At 36.3% G+C, this 23,742-nt stretch overlaps 1 protein-coding gene across 2 annotated transcripts in view; it reads left to right on the top strand.

Annotated features, from left to right (window-relative positions):
* Positions 1-23,742, top strand: part of CLIC2 (chloride intracellular channel 2) — a 37,182-nt gene that overhangs the window by 5,289 nt on the left and 8,151 nt on the right. For both annotated transcript variants that reach the window (XM_011971959.1, XM_011971960.1), the window contains exons 2-3: positions 6,988-7,097; positions 7,223-7,348. In XM_011971959.1, the coding sequence (XP_011827349.1) occupies positions 6,988-7,097; positions 7,223-7,348 (236 nt within the window). The remainder of the gene's footprint in view (positions 1-6,987; positions 7,098-7,222; positions 7,349-23,742) is intronic.

Below are 23,742 nucleotides of genomic sequence, written 5' to 3'. Positions count from 1 at the left end.
ATCCTTCCTAGCTATTTTTTGTACCCATTAACACTCTTCACTTCCCCACACACACACCCTCACTACCCTTCCCAGCCTCTAGTAGCCATCCTTCTACTCTCTCTCTCTCTGAGTTATATTGTTTTCATTTTTAGCTCTCACAAATAAGTGAGAACATGTGAAGAGTGTCTTTCTGTGCCTAGCTTATTTTCTGTAACATATGATGTCCAGTTCCTTCCATGTTATCGCAAATGACTAAATCTCATTCTTTTTTGTGGTCGAATAGTACTCTGTTGTGTATATACACCACATTTTCTTTATCCATTCATCTGTTGATGGGATATTTACGTTGCTTCCAAATCTTGGCTGTTGTGAATAGTACTGCAATGAATGTGGGAGTGCAGAGATCTCCACGATATGCTGATTTCCTTTCTTTTAGGTAGATACCTAGAGGTGGGATTGCTGGATCATAAGGTAGCTCTATTTTTATTTTTTTGAGGAACCTCCAAACTGTTCTCCATAGTGGTTGTACTAATTTACATTCCCACCAACAGTGTATGAGGATTTCCTTTTCTCCATATCCTCACCAGCATTTGTTATTTCCTGTCTTTTGGATAAAGGCCATTTTATTAGGTTGGTGCAAAAGTAATTGCGGTTTTTGCAACTGAAAGTAATGGCAAAACTGCAATTACTTTTTTACCAATCTAATGACTGAACTGAGTTGATATCTCATTGTAGTTTTGATTCGAATTTCTCTGATTATCAATGACATTGAGCACCTTTTCATATGGCTCTTCACCATTTGTATATCTTCTTTTGAGGAATGTCTATTCACATCTTTTGCCCATTTGTCAAACACAGTATTAGATTTTTTCCTATAGAGTTATTTGAGCTCGTTATATATTCTGGTTATTTAATCTCTTGTCAGATAGGTGGTTTGCAAATACTTTCTCCCATTCTGTGGGTCGTCTTTTCATATTGTTGATTCCTTTGCTGTGCAGAAGCTTGTTAACTTGATGTGATGCCATTTGTCCATTTTTGCTTTGCTTGCCTTATTTATGGCATATTATTCAAGAAATCTCTGCCCACTCTGATGTCTTGAAGAGTTTCCCTAATGTTTTCTTTTAGTAGTTTCACAGTTTCAAGTTTTAGATTTAAGTCTTTAATCCATTTGAATTTGATTTTTTGTATATAGTGAGAGATAGGGGTCTAGTTTCATTCTTTTGCATATGGATATCCAGTTTTCCCAGCACCATTTATTGAAGAGATTGTCCTTTCCCCAGTATATGTTCTTGGCACCTTTCCTGAAAATGAGTTCACTGTAAATGTATGGACTTATCTCCGGGTTCTCTATTCTTTTCCACTGATCTATGTGTCTTTTTTATGCCAGGACCATGCCATTTTGGTTACTATAGCTCTGTAGTATAATTTGAAGTCAGGTATTCCTTAGGAGATAGCTTTGGCTATTCTGGGTCTTTCCTGGTTCCATATAAATATTAGGATTTTTTAAAATTTCTGTGAATAATGTCTTTGTCATTTTGATAGGGATTGCATTGAATCTATAGATTGCTTTGGGTACTATGGACATTTCAACTATATTTATTCTTCCAATTCATATAGAATATCTTTCCATTTTTGTGTGTCTTTTTCAATTTCTTGTATCAATGTTTTATAGTTTTCATGTAGCAATCTTTTAGTACTTTTGTTAATTACTAGGTACTTTATTTCATTTGTAGCTATTGTAAATGGAATTACTTTCTTGATTTTTTTCAGATTGTTCACTGTTGGCATATAGAAATGTCACTGATTTTTGTACATTGATTTTGTAACCTGCAACTTTACTGAATTTATCAACTTTAAGAGTTTTCATTGGAGTATTTAGGTTTCTCCAAATATAAGGTCATATCATCTGCAAACAAGATAATTTGACTTCCTCCTTTCCAATTTGGATGCCTTTTTATTTCTTTATCTTGTCTGTTTGTTCTGGCTAGGACTTCCAGTACTATGTTCAATAATAGTGGTGAAAGTGGGCATCCTTGTTATGTTCCTGATCTTAGAGGACAGGCTTTCAGTTTTTCTCCATTCAGTATAATACTAGCTATGGGTTTGTCATATATGGCTTTTATTCTGTTGAGGTATGTTCCTTCTATACCTGTGTTTTTGAGGGTTTTTTGTCATAAAGGGATGTTTAATATTATCAAATGCTTTTTCAGCACAATTAAAATGATCATAAGGTTTTCGTTCTTCATTCTGTTGATGTGTCTCATTAATTGATGTGTGTATGTTGAACCATTCTTGCATCACTGGAATAAATTGCACTTGGTCATGATAAATGGTCTTCCATTTTGGTTTTGTTTCCACTTTTAAGTACAGGGGTACATGTGCAGATTTGATATATAGGTTAACTTGTGTCATGGGGGTTTGTTGTACAAATTATTTCATCACCCAGGTATTAAGCCTAGTACCCATTAGGTTTTATTTTTTTTCTGATCTGTTCCTTCCTCCCACCCTCCACCCTCCACCCTCCAATAGGCCCTAGTGTCTGCTGTTTCCTTTTATGAGTCCATGTATTCTCTTCTTTTAGCTGCCACTTAAGTGAGAATGTGTGATATTTGGTTTTCTGTTGCTGCATTAATTTGCTAGGGATAATGGCTTCTAGTTCCATTCATATTCCTATAAAGGACATGATCTCATTCTTTTTTTTTTTAAGTGACTTTATTTTATTTTAGTTACATAAATTACAAAATATCGCTAAGTGAAAATAAAATCAATAAAAATCATCCATGATACCACCCACTTTAACATTTATGTGTATAGCTTTTTATGCTCTATTTCTTCACTTATATAGATAAATATATTCATCAAAAAGAGGTTATTTCATATATTAGGTTGGTACAAAATTAATTGCGCTTTTTGCCATTGCTTTTAATATATTGTTTTGTAAGCTATTTTTATTTAACAATGTATTATGAATTTATTTCTATAACATTAAATATATTCTCTGTGTATATGTGTGTCTTGTTTCTTATGACTAAAATTTTTTAAAATTAAGGTGTTATGTTGAGATGGTTGAAGATTCACCTGCCATTTTAATAAATAATACAGAGAGATTCTGTGTGCCCCTTACCAAGTTTCCCTTAATGATAACATCTTGTAAAACTATAGTACGATAAGAAAACCAGGACATTATTGACATTGATGCAGTCAGATACAGAAGATTTTCATCACTACACAGATCCGTGTTGCCCTTTTAAAGCCACATCCACTTGTGTCTCACCCAATCCCTCAACCATTAATCTCTTCCGCTTTGATAATTTTATCATGTCAAGAATGCTATGCGGATGGAATAATACAGTATATCACCTTTTGGGGTTGTCTTTTTTTCCCCACTCAGCATAATTCCCTGGAACTTCATCCAAGTTGTTGTGTGTATCAACAGTTCGATCCTTTTAATTGCTGAATACTGCTCCATGATACTGATAGGCCACAATTGGCTTAATTATTCAGCTGTTGAAGGACATTTTGGTTGTCACCAGTTTGGGGTTATTACAAACAAGGCTGTATAAATCCTCTTTTACAGGTTTCTTTATGGATATAAGTTTTCATTTCTCTGAGATAAATGCCAAAGGGTCTAGTTGTTTGGTTGCGTAGCAGCTGCATGTTTAGATTTGTAAGAAATTGCCAAAGTGCTTTCCAGTGTGGTCATACTATTTTACATTAAACCCAGCAATATTTCTGTGCATTCTCACCAGCGTTTTGTGTTGTCACTATTTTTATCTTAACTATTTTGAAAGGTGTTTAGTGACATTTTATTGTTTAAATTTGCATTTCCCTAAAGGCTAATAAAATTGAACATTTTATGTGCTTATTTGTCATCTGTATGTGCAATGTCTGTTCATGTCATTTGCTCATTTTCTTTTTTCCTTTTTTATTTTAGAGTATTTAATTGGCAAATAAAAATTGTATATATTCAATGTATACAACACAATGATTTTGTTTCTTTTTTTAAAAAAATTACTTATTTTTCAATGGGTTTTTGGGGAATAGGTGATGTTTGGTTACGTGAATAAGATATATAGTAGTGACTTAAGAGATATTGGTGCACCCATCACCCAAGCAGTGTACACTGTACCCAATGTGTAGTCTTTTATCCCTCACTCCCCCACCCCTTTCTCTGAGTCTTCAAAGTCCATCGTATCATTCTTATGCCTTTGCGTCCTCATAGCTTAGCTCCCAATTATGAGTGAGAACATACCATGTTTGGTTTTCCATTCCTGAGTTACTTCACTTAGAATAATAGTCTCCAATTCCTTCCAGATTGCTGCAAATGCCGTTATTTAGTTCCTTTTTATGGCTGAGTAGTATTCCATGGTGTGTGTGTGTGTGCATGTGTGTGTACACACATATGTATGTGTGTGTATATATATACACACATGTGTGTGTGTATATATACACATATATGTGTGTGTATATATATCACATTTTCTTTTTTTATTATGCTTTCAGTTCTTGGATGCATGTGCAGAACATGCAGGTTTGTTACATAGGTATACATGTCCCATGGTGGTTTGCTGCACCCATCAACCCGTCATCTAGGTTTTGGGCTCCACACGCGTTAGGTAATGCTCTCCCTCTCATTTCCCCCGACTCCACAAAAGGCTCCATTGTGTGATGTTCCCCTCCCTGTGTCCATGTGTTCTCATTGTTCAACTCCCACTTATGAGTGAGAACTTGTGATGTTTGGTTTTCTGTTAGTTTGCTGAGAATGATGGTTTCCATCTTCATCCATGTCTCTGCAAAGGACATGAGCTCATTCTCTTTTATGGCTACATAGTATTCCATAGTGTATATGTGCCACATTTTCTTTGTCCACTCTATCACTGATGCCATTTGGGTTGGTTCCAACTCTTTGCTATTGTAAATAGTGCTGCAGTAAACATATGTGTGCATGTGCCTTTATAGTAGAATGATTTATAATCCCTTGGGTATATACCCAGTAATGGGATTGCTGGGTCAAATGGTATTTCTGATTCTAGATCCTTGAGGAATTGTCACACTGTCTTCCACAATGATTGAACTAATTTACCTTTCCACCAATAGTGTAAAAGCGTTCCTATTTCTCCACATCCTCTACAGCATCTGTTGTTTCCTGACTTTTTAATGATTGCCATTTTAACTGGTGTGAGATGTTGTCTCATTGTGGTTTTGATTTGCATTTCTCTAATGACCAGTGATGATGAGCTTTTATTCATATGGTTGTTGGCTGCATAAATGTCTTCTTTTGAGAAGTTCATATCCTTTGCCCACTTTTTGATGGGGTTGTTTTTTTCTTGTAAATTTGTTTAAGTTCCTTGTAGATTCTGGATATTAGCACTTTGTCAGATGGATAGACTGCAAAATTTTTCTCCCATTCTGTAGGTTGCCTGCTCACTCTGATGACAGTTTCTTTTGCTGTGCAGAAGCTCTTTAGTTTAATTAGATCCCATTTGTCAATTTTGGCTTTTGTTGCCATTGCTTTTGGTGTTTTAGTCATGAAGTCTTTGCCCATGCCTATGTCCTGAATGGTGTTGCCTAGGTTTTCTTCTAGGGTTTTTATGGTTTTAGGTCTTACGTTTAAGTTTTTAATCCATCTTAGTTAAGTTTTGTGTAAGATGTAAGGAAGGGGTCCAGATTCCGTTTTCTGCATATGGCTAGCCACTTTTCCCACCACCATTTATTAAATAGGGAATCTTTCCCCATTTCTTGTTTTTGTCAGGTTTGTCAAAGGTCAAATGGTTGTAGATGTGTGGTGTTATATCTGAGGCCTCTGTTCTGTTCCATTGGTCTATATATGTGTTTTGGTACCAGTACCATGCTGCTTTGGTTACTGTAGCCTTGTAGTATAGTTTGAAGTCAGGTAGCGTGATGTCTCCAGCTTGGGTTTTTTGTTTGTTTGTTTTTGTTTTTGCTTCAGACTGTCTTGGCTATACAAGCTCTTTATTGGTTCCATATGAAATTTAAAGTAGATTTTTTCGAATTCTGTGAAGAAAGGCAATGGTAGCTTGATGGGAATAGCATTGAATCTGTAAATTACTTTGGGCAGTATGGCCATTTTCATGATATTGATTCTTCCTATCCATGAGCATGGAATGTTTTTCCATTTGTTGTGTCCTCTCTTATTTCCTTGAGCAGTAGTTTGTAGTTCTCCTCAAAGAAGTCCTTCACATCCCTTGTAAGTTGTATTCCTAGGTATTTTATTCTCTTTGTACCAATTGTGAACAGGAGTTCACTCGTGATTTGACTGTCTATTATTGGTGTATAGAAATGCTTTTTGCACATTGATTTTGTGTCCTGAGACTTTGCTGAAGTTGCTTATCAGCTTAAGGAGTTTTTGGGAAAGAATGGTAGATCTCATGTAAATTTAAATTTTATATAATCCATGTTTTTAAAATTACATGTAACATGTATCACAAAGAGTTAATGTCTTTAATATACAAATAATTTTTCCAAACAAAAAGAAAAAGTCATTACCTTCATAAAAAAATTAAAAACTGTCATGAACAAACAATTAGCAAAATAAGGAAATGGTCAATGGCCATATGGAAAGATACCTTTCAGAAAGGAAATTTGGTAAGAGCTATCAAAATGGGAAATGTGCATACATTTTACTCACCATTTTCATTTTAAAGATTAACCTTAAAGATATAATCTCAGAAGTGGAAGAAACTATATGCCCAGAAATGTTTGTTTCTGAAGTACTTAGATTAGTAAAAATTTTGGAATATCTTAAATGTCTATCAATAGGAAAATTATATAAATTCTGATAATATATAAAATTTATTATTATTATGTACCCATCACAGTTGTAACTTTACATATAATGAAATTATTTGCTTCTGTATATCTCTCTGTCCATAGATAATGGAGTTCTTGAGATTGAGAATGTCCAACGAGCTCATTTCCTAGTAGGCACTCAATACATACTTATTGAACAAACAAATAAACTGTGGTCTCTCTTTATCTTAATAGGCTGGAAGTGATGGAGAGAGTATTGGAAACTGTCCCTTTTGCCAACGCCTTTTCATGATCCTCTGGCTTAAAGGAGTTAAATTTAATGTGACAACGGTTGACATGACCAGGTAAGAGAAATCAGGACATGTTAAATTCTAGGAATTGAGATTGGTACATACCAATAAAATATTGGTGTTTATTTAATGTGTACTTTATCTAGAGACCTAACTCTGCTTATTTTTAATAATCATAGAAAGCCTGAAGAACTGAAGGACTTAGCCCCAGGTACCAATCCTCCATTCCTGGTGTATAACAAGGAGTTGAAAACAGACTTCATTAAAATTGAGGAGTTTCTAGAACAGACCCTGGCTCCTCCAAGGTACAGCACTTACAGGATACTATTTTGCTGAAGATAATCTATTTTACTGGCTTGTTTATTGCAGATTGAGTATTCTTACCAATTTAAGTACTTTTGGATTTCTGGGCCTACATGTCAAATGACACACATGCATAAACATCCCCCTCCAACTTCAAATACAAAAGGATGATATGTATAATATTTCAAATAATGTTTAAAAGCTGCATAACATACATAACACAAGAAGGTAAGTTCTCGGTGTTCTAGAAATAGAGTAGGAACATATAGTGAGATAGGAGTAGGGAGTGGGGTACTAACACTATGTTATGCATAAGGATTGGTCATGACTGGTCCTTAACACCACTGATGAAATGAAAGAACATACCCAACACAAGGGTTAGTGGCCAGGAAATAGACTTCAAGCAGTTAACCAGAGGCCAGAACTGTACTGCCTACACTTGAATGACAACCGCACATCTCTGTCTACCCAGGATAGGTCTAGAAACAAGAAGCATGCTGTATTAATTTTCTATTGCTGTGTAACAAATTACCACAAACTTAGTATCTTAAAATAACATCTATTTATTATCTCACAGCTTCCATTGGTCAGTTGTCTGGGTATGACCTGCTGAGGTCCTCTGCTCAGGGTATCAAAAAGCTGCATTCAAAGTGTTGGTCAGGAACACAGTTATCATTTGGGGCCCAGGTGACTCTTCCATCTTCATTCAAGTTTTTGGCCGAATTCAGTTCCTTGAAGCTATATGACTGAAGTCTTAGGTTATTGGGTAGCTGTTTGTTGGGGTTGGCATTCAGTTACTAGAGGCTACCCCTCTGTATAGGCATTTCACAACATAGCTGATTGTTCTCTTCCTCTAAAACCCACGGGAGAATGTCTCTCTGATGGTTCACCTTCTTTTAAAATGTTTTTATCAGCACAAATTGTGGGATACATATGAAATTCTATTATGTGTATGTAATGCATAGTGATAAAGTCAGGGTATCTATGGTGTCCATGACGCAAGTACAATACATTTTTGTAACTATAGTCACCCTACTCTTCTATCAAACATTGAATTCATTCCTTCTATCTTATTTATGTGTGTACTTTTTAACACACTTCTCTTCATCTTCCCTTCTCCTCCCAATCACCTTCCCCAGCCTCTGTTATCTATCTCTCTATTCTCTATCTTCATGTGATCAACTTTTTTAACTCTGACATATAGGTGAGAACATGCTATTTTTTTCTTTTTGTGCCTGGCTTATTTCAGTTGACATAACAATTCCAGTTCATCCATGTTGTTCCAAATGACAAGATTTCATTCTCTTTTATGGCTGAATGCTATTTCATTGTGTATGTGTACCACACTTTCTTTATCCATTTATCTGTTGATGGACACTTAGGTTGATTCCATACCTTGTCTATTGTGAATAATGCAACAATAAACATGAGAGTGCAGGTATCCCTTTGACATACTGATTTCTCATGCTTTGGGTAAATGCTAATTAGTGAGATTTTTGGATCTTAGGGTAGTGCTACTTTTGGTTTTTTCAGAAATCTCCATGCTGTTTTCCATAGTGGCTATATTTATATTCCCAAAAACAGTGTATAAGAGTTCCTTTTTCTCCACATCCTTGCCAACGTCTGTTAATTTTTTCGTCTTTTCAATAATAGCGATTCTGACTGAGGTGAGATGATATCTCATTTTGGTTTTGGTTTGCATTTCTCTGTTGATTAGTAAAGTTGAGCATTTCTTTGTGTACATTTTGGCCATGCCCTTTGCCCATATTTTATGAGATTTGTTTTATTGTTGAGTTGTTTGATTTCCTTGTATATTCTGGATATTAGTCCCCTGTTGAATAGTTTGCAAACATTTCCGCTCATTCAAAAGGTTGTCTCTTCACTCATTTCTTTTGCTGTGCAGAAGCTTTTTAGTTTAATTGAGTCCTATTTGTCTATTTTTGTTTCTATTGCATGTGCTTTTGACATCTCAATCATAAATTATTTGTCTAGACCAATGTCCAGAAGAGTTTTCCCTAGGTTTTCTTTTTATTTTTATAGTTTTGAGTATTATGTTTAAGTCTTCAGTCCATTTTGAGTTGATTTTTGTATATAGTGAGAGATAAGGATCAAGTTTCATTCTTCTGCATATGGCTATCCAGTTTTCCCAGTACCATTTATTGAAAAAGGTGTCCGTTCCCCAATGTTCTTGTGAAATTTGTCAAAGATAAGTTGGCATTAAATATGCGAATTTATTGCTAGGTTCTCTATTCTGACCATTGGTCTATGTGTCTGTTTTTATACCAATAACATGCTATTTTGGTTACTATAGCCTTGTAATATATTTCAAAGTCAGGTACTGTGATGCCTCCAGCTTTGTTCTTTTGGCTTAGAATTGCTTTGGCTATATGGAATCTTTTTTGGTTACATGTGAATTTTAGTATTCTTTTTTTCTAATTCTGTGAAAAATGACATTGGTATTTTGACAGGGATTGCATTGAATCTGCAGGTTACTTTGGGAAAATTACAATGTTAACAATATTAATTTTTCTGAACCATGAGCATGAGATGTTTTTCCATATATTTTTTCATTTTCAATTTCTTTCATTAGCATTTTGTAGTTTTCATTGTAAAGATCTTCTACCTCCTTGATTAAAATTATTCCCAGATATTTTAATTTTTAGCTATTGTAAATGGAATTGCCGTCTTCATTTCTTTTGTGGGTAGATCATTATTGGTGTATAGATGCTACATATTTTTTAGTGTTGATGTTTTTAACCTGGAAATTTACTGAATTTACTTATCAAATGTAAGAATTTTTTGATGGAGTTTTTAGGTTTTACCAGATACAAGATAATGGCACCAGTAAAAAGAAACAGTTTTACTTCCTTTTTTCCAATTTGGATGCCTTTTATTTCTTTCTCTTGGCTGATTGCAATACCTAGGACTTCCAATACTATGTTGAATAGGAGTGGTGAAAGTGGGCATCCTTGTGTTTTTCCATTTCTTGGAGGAAAGGCTTTCAACTTTTCCCTATTCAGCATGATATCAGCTGTGGGTTTATCATATATAGCCTTTATTATTTTGACATATTTTCCTTCTATGCCCCATTTGTTGAGAGGTTTTATTATGAAGGGATGTTGAATTTGATCAAATGCTTTTTCTGTATCTATTGAGATGATGATATGTTTTTTGTTCTTTAGTCTATTGATGTCATATATTGAGGTTATTGATTTGCACATGTTGAACCATTCTTGTATCACTGGTATAAATCCCACTTGATCATGGTGTATTATCTTTCTGATATGCTATTGGATTCAGTTTGCTAGTATTTTGTCGAGAGTTTTTGTATCTATGTTCATCAGAAATATTGGCCTGTAGTTTTCTTCTGTGTGTGTTCTTGTCTGGTTTTTGTATCAGGATGGTGCTGGCTTCATAGAATGAGTTAAGGAGAGTTCTCTCCTCTTCCATTTTTTAGAATAGTTTCAGGAGAATTGGTATTAGTTCTTCTGGTAGAATTTGTCAGTGAATTCATCCAGTCCTGTGCTTTTCTTCATTTGAGAGACTTTATTACTGACTCAATCTTGCTACTCATTATTGGTCTGTTCATGTTTTCCATTTCTTCCCAATTCAGTCTCAATACATTGTACATTTCCTGGAATTTATCCATTTCCTCTAGGTTTATCAGTTTGTCAGCATACAGTTGTTCATAATGGTCTCTGGTGATCTTTTGTGTTTCTTACATGTATGACTTAATGTGTCATTTTTCATTTCTAATTTGTTTGTTTGGGTCTTCTACTTTTTTGGTTAGTCTAGCTGGCAGTTTATCAATTTAACAAAAACCAACTTTTTGATTCATGATGCTTTGTAGTTTTTAGTCCGTATTTCATTTAGTTCTGTTCTTTATTACTTCTTTTTTCTGCTAATTTGGTGTTTGGTTTGTTCTTACTTTTCTAGCAGCTTCACATATATTATTAGATTAATTTGTCATTTCCTACTTTTTTGATGTAGGCATTTATTGCTATAAACTTCCCTCTTAATGCTGCTTTTGCTGTATCCCACAGGTTTACGTATGTTGTGTTTCAATTTTTGTTTGTTTCAAGAATTTTTTTTCTTCTTAAATTCTTTATTGGTCACTGGTTGTTCAGGAGCATGTTGGTTAATTTTTATGTATTTATGCAGTTTCTAAAGTTCCTCTTGGTGTTTATTTATAGTTGATTTCATTGTGGCCCTAGAATATCCTTGCTATGATTTTGATTTTGTTAAATTTATTGAGACATTTTGTGGACTAACATGTGGTCCATCCTGGAGAATATTCCATGTGCTGATGAATGTATATTCTTTAGTTGTTGGATAGAGTGTTCTGTAAATGTCTGTTTCATTCATTTGGTCTAAAGTCCAGTTTAAGTCTAATGTTTATTAGCTGATTTTCTGTCTAGATTATCTATCTAATGGTGACAGTGGGATGTTAAAGTTTCTGCCTATTATTGCAGTGCAGTCTGTCTCTACCTTTAGATCTAGTAATGCTTGCTTTATGAATCTGGATGCTCCAGTATTGGGTGCATATATATTTAGGATTGTTATATCTTTTTTGCTGGGTTGATCTCTTTGTCATTATATAATGATAGTCTTAGTCCTTGTTTCCACTTTTTTTGATTTAATGTCTGTTTTACCTTATATGATTATAGCTAATCCTGCTCACTTTTGGTTTCCATTTATGTGAAATATCTTTATCAACCCCTTTCAGTTTGTATGTGTCTTTACTAGTGAGGTGAGTCTCTTGTAAGTAATATGCAGTTGGATTATGTTTTTTAAGTTTAGTCATCCAGTGTATGTCTTTTAAGTGGAATATTTAATCTGTTTATGTTTATATGTGAAGACTTATTTCTGTCATTTTGTCATTTTTTTCTGATTGCTTTGTATATTCTTTGTTTTTTTCTTTCTCTCTTGTCATTTATCATTACAGTTTGGTGGTTTTGTGTACTGGTAACATTTGAGTCCTTTATTTTCTTTATATCCAGGCAAGAAGGATGGCCACTATTCTCACATTGGGAGCAGTGTGTAAGTGATTCAGCCTTTCCTTTCTTGTTGGACTCCTTACCCTTCAGAGAAATTCTACATATAGCATTTGGAATGACCTTTGGCTTGTACCCAGGAACTGACTTGGGCAGTACAGAATGTTTGGGACCATCTTTTCTTGGAGTGGCAGCTGTGTCTTTTGATTTCTGCCTTCCCTGGAAAGAGTCCTCCTGGCTGTCAGGAGAGCTTTCCCCTTCAGATTCATTGCCAGAGGAGCTGTCCGAAGTGCCTTTATTTTTCTGTTTCTCATCACCTCAACCATCTTCGCCATCATCTGAATCACCGTCACTGTCTAGAGCAGGGAGCTTGGGATCCAGAGTGGCCTCGTGCAGGGCTGTGTTTAATGGCAGATACCGCAGCGCATCTGGCGAGTACCTTTTAAAATATTCCTGGAACTGTCCGGGGATGAGAGCCGCTGGGTAAGAACTGACGTTTGTTCGCCCTGTTGGCAAAATTTCCTACTTCCCTTGAGGCAACTGGATAACGTGTATGCAAGTCAAAATAAGCTCTTCTTTCTTCCATGCGTTCCTGGTTTAAGTTGCTGCTTTTTTTTTTTTTTTTGGCAGCTTTCTTTCTTATTTATATATGTATGTATGTATGTATGTATGTATTTATTGAGACAGAGTCTCGCTCTGTGGCCCAGGCTGGAGTGCAGTGGCGCGATCTCGGCTCACTGCAAGCTCCGCCTCCCGGGTTCCCGCCATTCTCCTGCCTCAGCCTCCCGAGTCGCTGGGACTACAGGCGCCACCACCTCGCCCGGATGATTTTTTGTATTTTTAGTAGAGACGGGGTTTTACCGTGTTAGCCAGCATTCCCCTTTAAAAGAGGCACAAGACAAGGATGCCCTTCTTACCACTCTTATTTAAAACAGTATTGGAAGTTCTAGCCAGAGCAATCAAGCAAGAGAAAGAAAGAAAGGGCATCCAAATACGAACATAGGAAGTCAAACTATCCCTGTTTGCAGACGACATGATTCTATATCTAGAAAACCGCATACTCGGCTGCACTCAGCATCGGAGCCAGGAGCTAGTGGCCGCCGCCATGTCCCACCGGACCCGCATCCAAGCAAGTGAAGATGTTAAAGAGATCTTGCCAGAGCCAGAAATGGAAAGTACAGACTTCTGAAAATATCTATTGAAAATGAGTAACTTGTGATTGGGTCATATAGTCAGGCTTCAGACTCCTGGGATAAGGATTATGATTCCTTTGTTTTACCCCTGTTGGAGGACAAACAACCGTGCTATATATTATTCAGGTAAGATTCTCAGAATGCCCAGGGACATGAATGAATATTCATTGCATGGTTTCCAGATCATTCTCATGTTCGTCAAAAAAGGTTGTATGCAGCAACAAGAGCAACTTTAACAGCCTTAGTAAATTATCTAAGGCTCTGTGAAGCCAAACATTTATGTTCAGATTGAAATTTAAAATAATATCATCCAAAAGGAAACAAAAAATGTTGACAGAGTTTTAAAAATCAGGATTGACTTTTTTCTCCAAAACCATACTTTTATAGGCAAATTGTGTTCTTTGTCACTTCTGAATAAATATTCAGATTTACAATTAAAGTCCTAGTGCTTAACAGGCTAACAAGATAAATACCTTAATAATCTCCTTTCAATTAATATTGTATTTCAAACCACATTTAACTGTCTTCTAATGCTTTGCATTTTCAGTTACAACCTAGAGAGATTTTTGAGCCTCATATTTCTTTGATGCTTGAAATAGAGGAAGCTAGAACAGTTAGTGTTTACTCTGTTAAACCTGCTACAAGAACCATAACTTTGAGGCATTTTCTAAATGAACTGTGGGGATCCAGGATTTGTAATTTATTGATCTAAACTTTATGCTATGTAAATCAGTTATCAGAAATGCATATTTCAAAGGGTGAAGCACACTTTTTTTTTTTTTTTTTTTGAGATGGAATTTTGCTCTTGTTGCCCAGGCTGGAAAGCAATGGCACAATCTCAGCTCACTGCAACCTCTGCCTCCTGGGTTCAAGTGATTCTCATGCCTCAGCCTCCCAAGTAGCTGGGATTTACAGGCATGCGCCACCATGCCCGGCTAATTTTGTATTTTTAGTAGAGATGGGGTTTCTCCATGTTGGTCGGGCTGGTCTCGAACTCCCGACCTCAGGTGATCCGCCTGCCTCTGCCTCCCAAAGTGCTGGGATTATAGGCATGAGCCACTGTGCCTGGCCAAAGCACTCATTTCTAAACCTTACTATCTAAGGTAATATATGTACCCTTCAGAAATTTGTGTTCAAGTAAGTAAAGCATATTAAAATAATTATGGATTAACAGACTTTTTATATAGAATTTAGAGTATTTTTGTGAGGTTTTGTTTGTTTACAAATAATCAGACTATAGTATTTAAACATGCAAAATAATTGACAATAATGTTGCACTTGTTTATTAAAGGTATAAGTTGTTCCATGGGTACACACAGAGACAGACACACATACACCCAAATTATTGCATTAAGAATCCTGGAGCTGTGTTGCAGACCATAGCTGAAGTAGTTATTTTCAGTCAGAAAGACTACCTGTCATGAAGGTATAAAATAATTTAGAAGTGAATGTTTTTCTGTACCATCTATGTGCAATTATACTCTAAATTCCACTACACTACATTAAAGTAAATGGACATTCCAGAATATAGATGTGATTATAGTCTTAAACTAATTATTATTAAACCTATGATTGCTGAAAATCAGTGATACATTTGTTATAGAGAATAACTCATCATTTACAATATGTTTTAGGTGGCATTATCATACCTAGACAGTGAATAACATATTCCCAATAGATTTATATAGCAGTGAAGAATTACATGCCTTCTGGTGGACATTTTATAAGTGCATTTTACATCACAATAAAAATTTTTTCTCAAAGAAAACCCCATACTCCCAACCCAACAGGTCCTTCAGCTGATAAAACAACTTTGGCAAAGTTTCAGGATGCAAAAATCAATGTACAAAAATCACTAGCATTTCTATACATCAACAACAGCCAAGCTGAGAGCCCAATTGGGAAGGCAATCCCATTCAAAATTGCCACACAAAAAAATTTAAAACCTGAGAATACAGCTAACCCAGGAGGTGAAGGATATCTACAATGAGAATTACAAAACACAGGTCAAAGAAATAAAAGAAGACACAAACAAATGGAAAAATGTCCCATGCTCATGAATAGGAAGAATCAATATCAACAAAATGACCACACTGCCCAAAGCAATCTAAAGATTTAATGTTATTTCTAAAAACTAACAATGACATTCGTCACAGAACTAGAAAAAACTATTTTAAAATTCATATGAAACCAAAAAATAGCCCGAATAGCCAAGGCAATTCTAAGCAGAAAGAACAAAGCTAGAGGTATCGCATTAGCCAACTTTTAACTTTACTGCAGGGCTACCGTAAGCAAAACACAGAATGGTACTGATACAACACCTGTAATCCCTGCACTTTTGGAGGCCGAGGCAGGTGGATCACCTGAGGTCAGCCATTCCAGATCAGCCTGGCCAACATGGTGAAACCCCATCTTTACTAAAAATACAAAAGTTGGCCAGGCTTGGTGGCACATGCCTGTAATCCCACCTACTTGGGAGACTAAGGCAGGAGAATTGCTTGAACCTGAGAGATGGAGGTTGCAGTGAGCCAAGACCATGTCATTGCACTCCAGCCTGGGCAACAGAGTGAAACTCCATCTCAAAAAAAGAAAAGAAAAGAAAAAAACAGGCACATAGACCAATGGGACATAGTAGAGAGCCCAGTAATAAGGCCGCACACCTACAACCGTGTGATTTTTGACAAAGTTGACAAAAACAAGCAATGGGGAAAGCACTCCCTAGTCAAAAAATGATGCTAGGCTGGCTAGCCCTATGCAGACGATTGAAGCTGGACCTGTTCCTTATACCATATACAAAAATCAAGATGGATTAAAGACTTAAGTGTAAAATCCAAAACTACAAAAACCTAGAAGACAACCTAGGCAATGCCATCCTGGACATAGGAACAGGCAAAGATTTCATGACAAAGATGTCAAAAGCAATTGCCCAACAAAAGCAAAAATTGACAAATGGGTTTTAATTAAACAAAAGAGCTTCTACACAGCAAAAGAAACAATCAACAGAGTAAACAGACAACCTACAGAATGGAAGAAGATTTTTACAAAATATGCGTCTAACAAAGGTCTAATATCCAGCATCTATAAGGAGCTTAAACAAACTTACAAGAAAAAAATCGCATTCAAAAGTGGGCAAAGGACGTGAACAGATGAACAGACACACATGGGGCAAACAAGCATATGAAAAAAAGGCTCATTACTGATCATTGGAGAAATGCAAATCAAAACCACAATGAGATACCATCTCACATGAGTCAGAATGGCTAAAAATAAAAAGTCAAGAAATAACAGATGCTGGCAAGGTTGTGGAGAAAAGCAAACACTTATACACTGTTGGTGGGAGTGTAAACTAGTTCAGCCATTGTGGAAGATAGTGTAGTGATTCTTCATAGAGCTAACAGCAGAACTACCATTTAATCCAGCAATCTCATTACTGGATATATGCCCAGAGGAATATAAATCATTCTACCATAAAGACACATGCATGAGAATGTTCACTGCAGCACTATTCACAATAACAAAAACATGGAATCAACCCAAATGCCCATCAATGACAGACTGAATAAAGAAAAGGTGGTACATATATACCATGGAATAGTATGCAGCCATAAAAAGAATGAGATCGTGTCTTTTGCAGGAACATGGATGGATCTACAGGCTATTATTCTTAGCAAACTAACACAGGAACAGAGATCCAAATACTGCATGTTTGCACATATAAGCGGGAGCTAAATGATGAGAACTCATGAACACAAAGAAGGGAACAATACACACTGGGGTCTACTCGAGGGTGGAGGGTTGGAGGAGGGAAAGGAGCAGAAGAGATAACAATTGGGTACTGAACTTAGTACCTTGGTGATGAAATAATCTGTACAACAAATTCCCATGACATGAGTTCACCTATGTAACAAACCTTCACATGTATCCGAAACCTAAAATAAATTTTTTTAATGAATTTTAAGGGGCCTCCTCTTTCGGCTTTGGAGCCCTCCTCCCTCTGTCTCTGTACGGGGGAGCTTCTTCCTTCTGTCTTCTCCCTTCCTTCTTGCCTATTAAATTCTCAGCTCCTTAAAACCAAAAAAAAACAAAGAAGAAAAGAGAGAAAGAAATATGGTTTTTGTTTTTCTCACATAAGAAACTCAGAATGAACCTGGGATGATAGCTCCGTAATTTCATTAGGGATTTCAACTCCTAATCTTTCTTCTCTGCCATCCTTTAAGTGAGGCTTCCAGTCTCAAAGTTAACTCATGGTGACAATATGTCTGCTGGAACTCCAGGCAACAGATCTAATATACAAGCCAGCTCTAAGGATTTTTCACAGAAGCCACACCCAAAAATTTCCATTTACATCTCATTGTCCAGAGGTAATTCATGTGGTCATATCTAAGGAGTGGTATATAAGTGTGTTATCTGCCATAGTTTGCCCCTCTGACCACCCAAATAAACGTATGTATCCTTCTTCTCATATATGGAACACACAGTTACTACAGTCAGCTCAAAGTCCAGGACCTTTGGATGATGTGCGATATCTCCATTAGATACTAATGGTCAAGCAGTCAAATATATTAAAAATTATCTCCACCCACTCTTTGACACACCCATTTTTAAAAGTGAAGATTCGATAACACACAACAACCACTGGTTCATAATACTTCATAATAGTTACCATGACTTGAAAAAGGACTAAAATATTGTTTCTAAGTCAAAAAGGACTAAATATTGTTTCTCAGTTTTATTGTTACAAACACTGATAAAAGGAATTGTCTATTTACTAGGCCCTCCACAGCGGTTGGTCTTCCATATTGCTGGATATGGGAACCCTTCCATATGAACTTTGTTTTATCTACTTTTTAAAAACCTTGTAAACACCCACATTAATGGAAATGGTGGAGCAGGGAACTCCAGAACTCCATTCTTTCATAAAAGCAATGGAACAACTTTTTCAGCACTCTGAAATCTAAGCAAAATTTACAGCAGCCAGGAGAACACTTAATGAATAAAAAAATCTAAATTTCAGTGAGAGTTCTGTGGCATTTTTGGTTACCTTGATACCATCCTCCAACCCTCAGTCCATCAATAGCCTTAAAAATGGCAGCTTATATTGCAGGTGCAGGTTACTGGTACCAGAGGAAGTGATATTGACCTTACTTTCAATGAACTGTGATTGTGTGGTTTGACCTATCTGGTGGTTCCCTGAAGGATTACTTCAATGGTTTACCTTTTTGTCACCTGCACTAGAGCTTCCCCAGGGCTGAGTCACCTTCCCTGGTGGTGTTTGTGGAAAGCATTTTAAAGCAAATATATTAGTCACAGCTACACAGGACAAGGAATAACATTTGGGAAAAGCAACAGACAAATTGAAAAATCCCAGGAAGGGCCAGGCGCAATGGCTCATGCCTGTAATCCTAGCACGTTGGCAGGCCGAGGCAGGCAGGTCACCTGAGGTCAGGAGTTCACCACCTGCCTGACCAACATAGAGAAATCCCGTCTCTACGAAAAACACAAAATTAGCTGGGCATGGTGGTGCATGCCTGTAATCCCAGCTACTCGGGAGGCTGAGAAAGGAGAATCACTTGAACGCAGGAGGCCGAGGTTGTGGTGAGCCGAGATCGCGCCATTGCACTCCAGCCTGGGCATGGACAACAAAAGCAAAACTCCATCTCAATTAAAAAAAAAAATCCCAGGAAGAAAGAGGCTGGGATACTTGGGGGATGCTTAGGGAAATAATGGCTTCAAAACGTTTTATGTATTCTGAGGACTATAGAAGACTATGCATGGACCCATTTCTAGATGTGTGCTCACAAAAGAACTGACAAGATTCTAGGCTCTTGATTCTGGCTAAACTTCAGGCACCGCACAAGCAGAAAATGAAAGCTAAGACAGAACTTTAAACTGTGTAGCTAAGCAATGAAGGAGAGCCCCAACACAGAACCAACCCTCAAAAACATAAAAAAGGATGAGTTTGTGTCCTTTGTAGAGACATGGATGCAGCTGGAAACCATCATTCTCAGCAAACTATCGTAAGGACAGAAAACCAAACACCGCATGTTCTCACTCATAGGTGGGAACTGAACAATGAGATCACTTGGACTCGGGAAGGGGAACATCACACACCGGGGCCTATCATGGGGAGGGGGGAGGGGGGAGGGAATGCTTTGGGAGTTATACCTGATGTAAATGACGAGTTGATGGGTGCTGACGAGTTGATGGGTGCAGCACGCCAACATGGCACAAGTATACATATGTAACAAACCTGCAAGTTATGCACTTGTACCCTAGAACTTAAAGTATAATAATAATTTTTTTAAAAACTAAGAAAGCTTTTTCTTTTCATAGTTTGTTTCTTTGTTTTGCTTCCAGGAGTTTAATAAAATCTCTGTAAAATCGATAGCTGACTAAAGCTGATGGAATAAAGATTTCAGAGGCCACGCATACCAAAAAAAATATAGGCTTTACAAAATTAGTTAAGAAAATGCACTAAACCAACAACAACCACAATAAGCAGCAACAACAAGACCCGGGAGTGGGAGAATCAATCAGATTTCCAGAGTTTCTACATTATAACATTCAAAACATCTGGTTTTCAAGAAAAAAAAACTGAGGCATGTGAGGAAACAAGAAAGTATGGCCCATTCTCAAGGGGAAAAATAAATTAATAGAAATTGTCCCTGAGGAGACACGGACATGTGAATTAATAGACAACGACTTTAAATCAACTGTCTTGACTATGTTTTAAAAGCTACAGAAAGCCAGAAAAAAAGTCTCAACAAATAAAGAATATCAATAAAAATATAGAAATTATAAAAACAAGCCAAATAGAAATTCTGAAGCTGAAAAGTATAATAATGTTCAAAAAGTTCACTAGAAGTTTTCTTTTTTTAAATTTTATTTTAAGTTCAGGGGTATTTGTACAGGTTTGTTACATAGGTAAACTTGTATCATAAGGGTTTGTTGCACAGATTATTTCATCACTTTGGTATTAAGCTTAGTACTCATTAGTTATTTTTCCTAATTCTCTCCCTTCTCCCACTCTCCACCCTCTGATAGGCCCCAGTATGTGTAGTTCCCCTCTATGTGTCCGTGTTTTCTCATCATTTAACTCCCATTTATAAGTGAGAATATGCATTATTATTTGGATTTATCTTTCTGCATTAGTTTGCTAAGGATAACAGCTTCCAGCTCCATCCATGTCCCTGCAAAGGACATGATCTTGTTCTGTTTTATGGCTGCATAGTATTTCCTAGTGTATATTACCACCTTTTCTTTTATCCAGTCTATCATTGTTGAGCATTTCAGCTGAATCCATGTCTTTGCTATTGTGAACAGTGCTACAGTGAACATACATGTGCCTCTGTCATTATAATAGAATGATTTATATTCCTTTGAGTATATACCCAGTTATGGGATTGCTGGGTCAAACTGTATTTGTTTTTAGATCTTTGATGAACCATCATACTGTCTTCCACAATGGTTGAACTAATTTACACTCCCACCGACAGTGTATAAGTGTTTGCTTTTCTCCACAACCTTGCAAGCATCTGTTATTTCTTGACTTTTTAGTGATGGCCATTCTAACTGGTGTCAGATGGCATCTCATTGTGGTTTTGATTTGCATTTCTCCAATGATCAGTAATGCACTTTTTTCACATGCTTATTTGTCGCATGTATGTCTTCTTTTGAAAAGTGTCTGTGCATATCCTTTGCCCACTTTTTAATGTGATTTTTTTCTTGTAAATTTGTTTAAGTTCCTTATAGATGCTGGGTGTTAGACCTTTGTCAGATGCGTAGTTTGGAAAAACTTTCTCCCATTCTGTAGGTTGTCTGTTTACTCTGTTGAGTTTCTTTTGCTGTGTAGAAGCTCTTTTGTTTAATTAAAACCCATTTGTCAATTTTTGCTTTAGTTGGGCAATTGCTTTTGGCATCTTTGTCATGAAATCTTTGCCTATTCCTATGTCCTGAATGGTATTGCCTATGTTGTCTTCTAGGGTTTTCATAGTTTTGGGTTGTACACTTAAGTTTTTAATCCATCTTGTGTTAATTTTTGTATATGATGTGAGGAAGGGGTCCAGTTTCAATCATCTGCATATGGCTAGCCTGTTATCCCAGTACCATTTATTGAACAGGGAATCCTTTCCCCATTGCTTGTTGGTTGCTGTCAGGTTTGTCAAAGATAAGATAGTTTTATGTATGTGGTGTTATTTCTGGGTTCTCTTCTGTTTCATTGGTCTCTGTGCCTGTTTTTGTACCAGTGCCATGCTATTTTGGTTACTATAACCCTGTAGTATAGTTTGAAGTCAGGTAGTGTGATGTCTCCAGCTTTGTGCTTTTTGCTTACAATTGCTTTGGCTATTTGGGCTCTTTTTTGGTTCCATATGAATTTTAAAATAGTTTTTTCTAGTTCTGTGAAGAATCTCAATGGGAGCTTAATAGGAATAGTATTGGATCTATAAATTGCTTTGGGCAGTATGGCCATTTTAACAACATTGATTCTTCTTATCCATGAGCATGGAATGTTTTTCCATTTGTTTGTGCCAAGTAGACTTTATCCCTGGAATGCAAGGTTGGTTCAACATACAAAAATCAATATATGTGATTTGTCACATAAACAGAACTAAAGACAAAAACCTCATGACTACCTCAATACATGCAGAAAAGGCTTTTGTTAAAGTTCAACATCCATTCATTTAAAAAAAAACTCTCAATAAACTAGGTATTGAAGAAACATACCTCAAAATAATAAGAGCTATATATGAAAATCCTACACCCAACATTATACTGAATGGGCAAAAGCTGGAAGCATTCCCCTTAAAGATGAGCACAAGACAAGTATGCCCTTTCCCACCACTCCTATTCAACATAGTATTGGAAGTCCTGCCCAGGGCAATCAGGCAAAAGAAAGAAATAAAGAGCATTCAAATAGGAAGAGAGGAAATGAAAGTATCCCTGTTTGCAGGTCACATGATCCTATATGTAGAAAACACCACGGTCTCAGCACAAAAGCTTATTAAGCTGATAAACATCTTCACTAAAGTCTCGGGATACAAAATCAATATGCAAAAATCACTAGCATTCCCATAAATCAAAAACAGTCAAGCCAAGAACCAAATCAGGAAAAAAAAAAAAACCATTCACAATTGCCACAAAAAGAATAAAATACCCAAGAATACAGCTAACTAGGAGGTGAAAGATCTCTACAAGGAGAACTGCAAACCACTGCTCAAAGAAATCAGAGATTACTAGAGGTTTTCTACAACAAACTTGAACAGAGAAAAAAAATCAGCAAAATGAAACATAGGTCAGTTGAAATTATTTAGTCTGCAGAAAGGGAAGATAAAGAATAGAACTTGAAACCTGTGGAGCACCACCAAATTTACCAAGCTGTACATAATGAGAGTCCCAGAGGGAAGGGATGAGGAGAAAGAGGTAGAAAGAATATTTGAAAAAAATAATGGCTGACAATTTGATGAAGGAACTTGCTCTACACATCCAAGAAACTCAATGAACTCCAAGTAGAATAAACTCAAAGTGATCCACAACAAGATGCACTATAATCAAATTATATAAAGCCAAAGCCAAAGAAAGGATTTTAAAAGCATCAAGGAAGAGGTAATTCATCACATAGAAGGGATCTTCAATGAGATTAACAGAGGATTTCTCATCAGAAACCATGGTGGCCAGAAGCAGAGAGAAGACATATTTAAAGTGCTAAAAGAAAAAAAAAAAACCTGTCAACCAATAATTCTCTATTTGGCAAAAAATGATCCTTCAAAAATAAAGGAGAAATTAAGACACTCTACATGAACAAAAATTGAGGAAATTTATTGCTAGTAGACCTGCCCTACAAGATGCTATAGAGAGTCCTCTAGACAGAAATGAGAGGACACCAGACAGAAATGTGAAGCCATATGAAGAAATAAATAATACCAGTAAAAGACAAAAAGTACATGATTATCTCAACTGATGCATAAAAAAGCATTTGACAAACTCTAACACCGTTTCATGATAAAAGTACTTAACAAACTAGGAATAGAAAATAGCTTCTACAATCTGATAAAGGCCATATATGAAAAGCCTGCATTGCCAAGACAATCCTAAGTCAAAAGAACAAAGCCAGAGGCATCACGCTACCTGACTTCAAACTATACTACAAGGCTACAGTAACCAAAACAGCATGGTACTGGTACCAAAACAGAGATATAGACCAATGGAACA

The sequence above is a fragment of the Mandrillus leucophaeus genome, unplaced genomic scaffold (genome assembly GCF_000951045.1).
Source record: "Mandrillus leucophaeus isolate KB7577 unplaced genomic scaffold, Mleu.le_1.0 Scaffold1251, whole genome shotgun sequence".
In the NCBI taxonomy this organism is placed as follows: Eukaryota; Metazoa; Chordata; class Mammalia; order Primates; family Cercopithecidae; genus Mandrillus; species Mandrillus leucophaeus.
The sequence above is the reverse complement of the archived record's forward strand: the minus strand, read 5'-3'. Positions and strand labels throughout refer to the sequence as shown.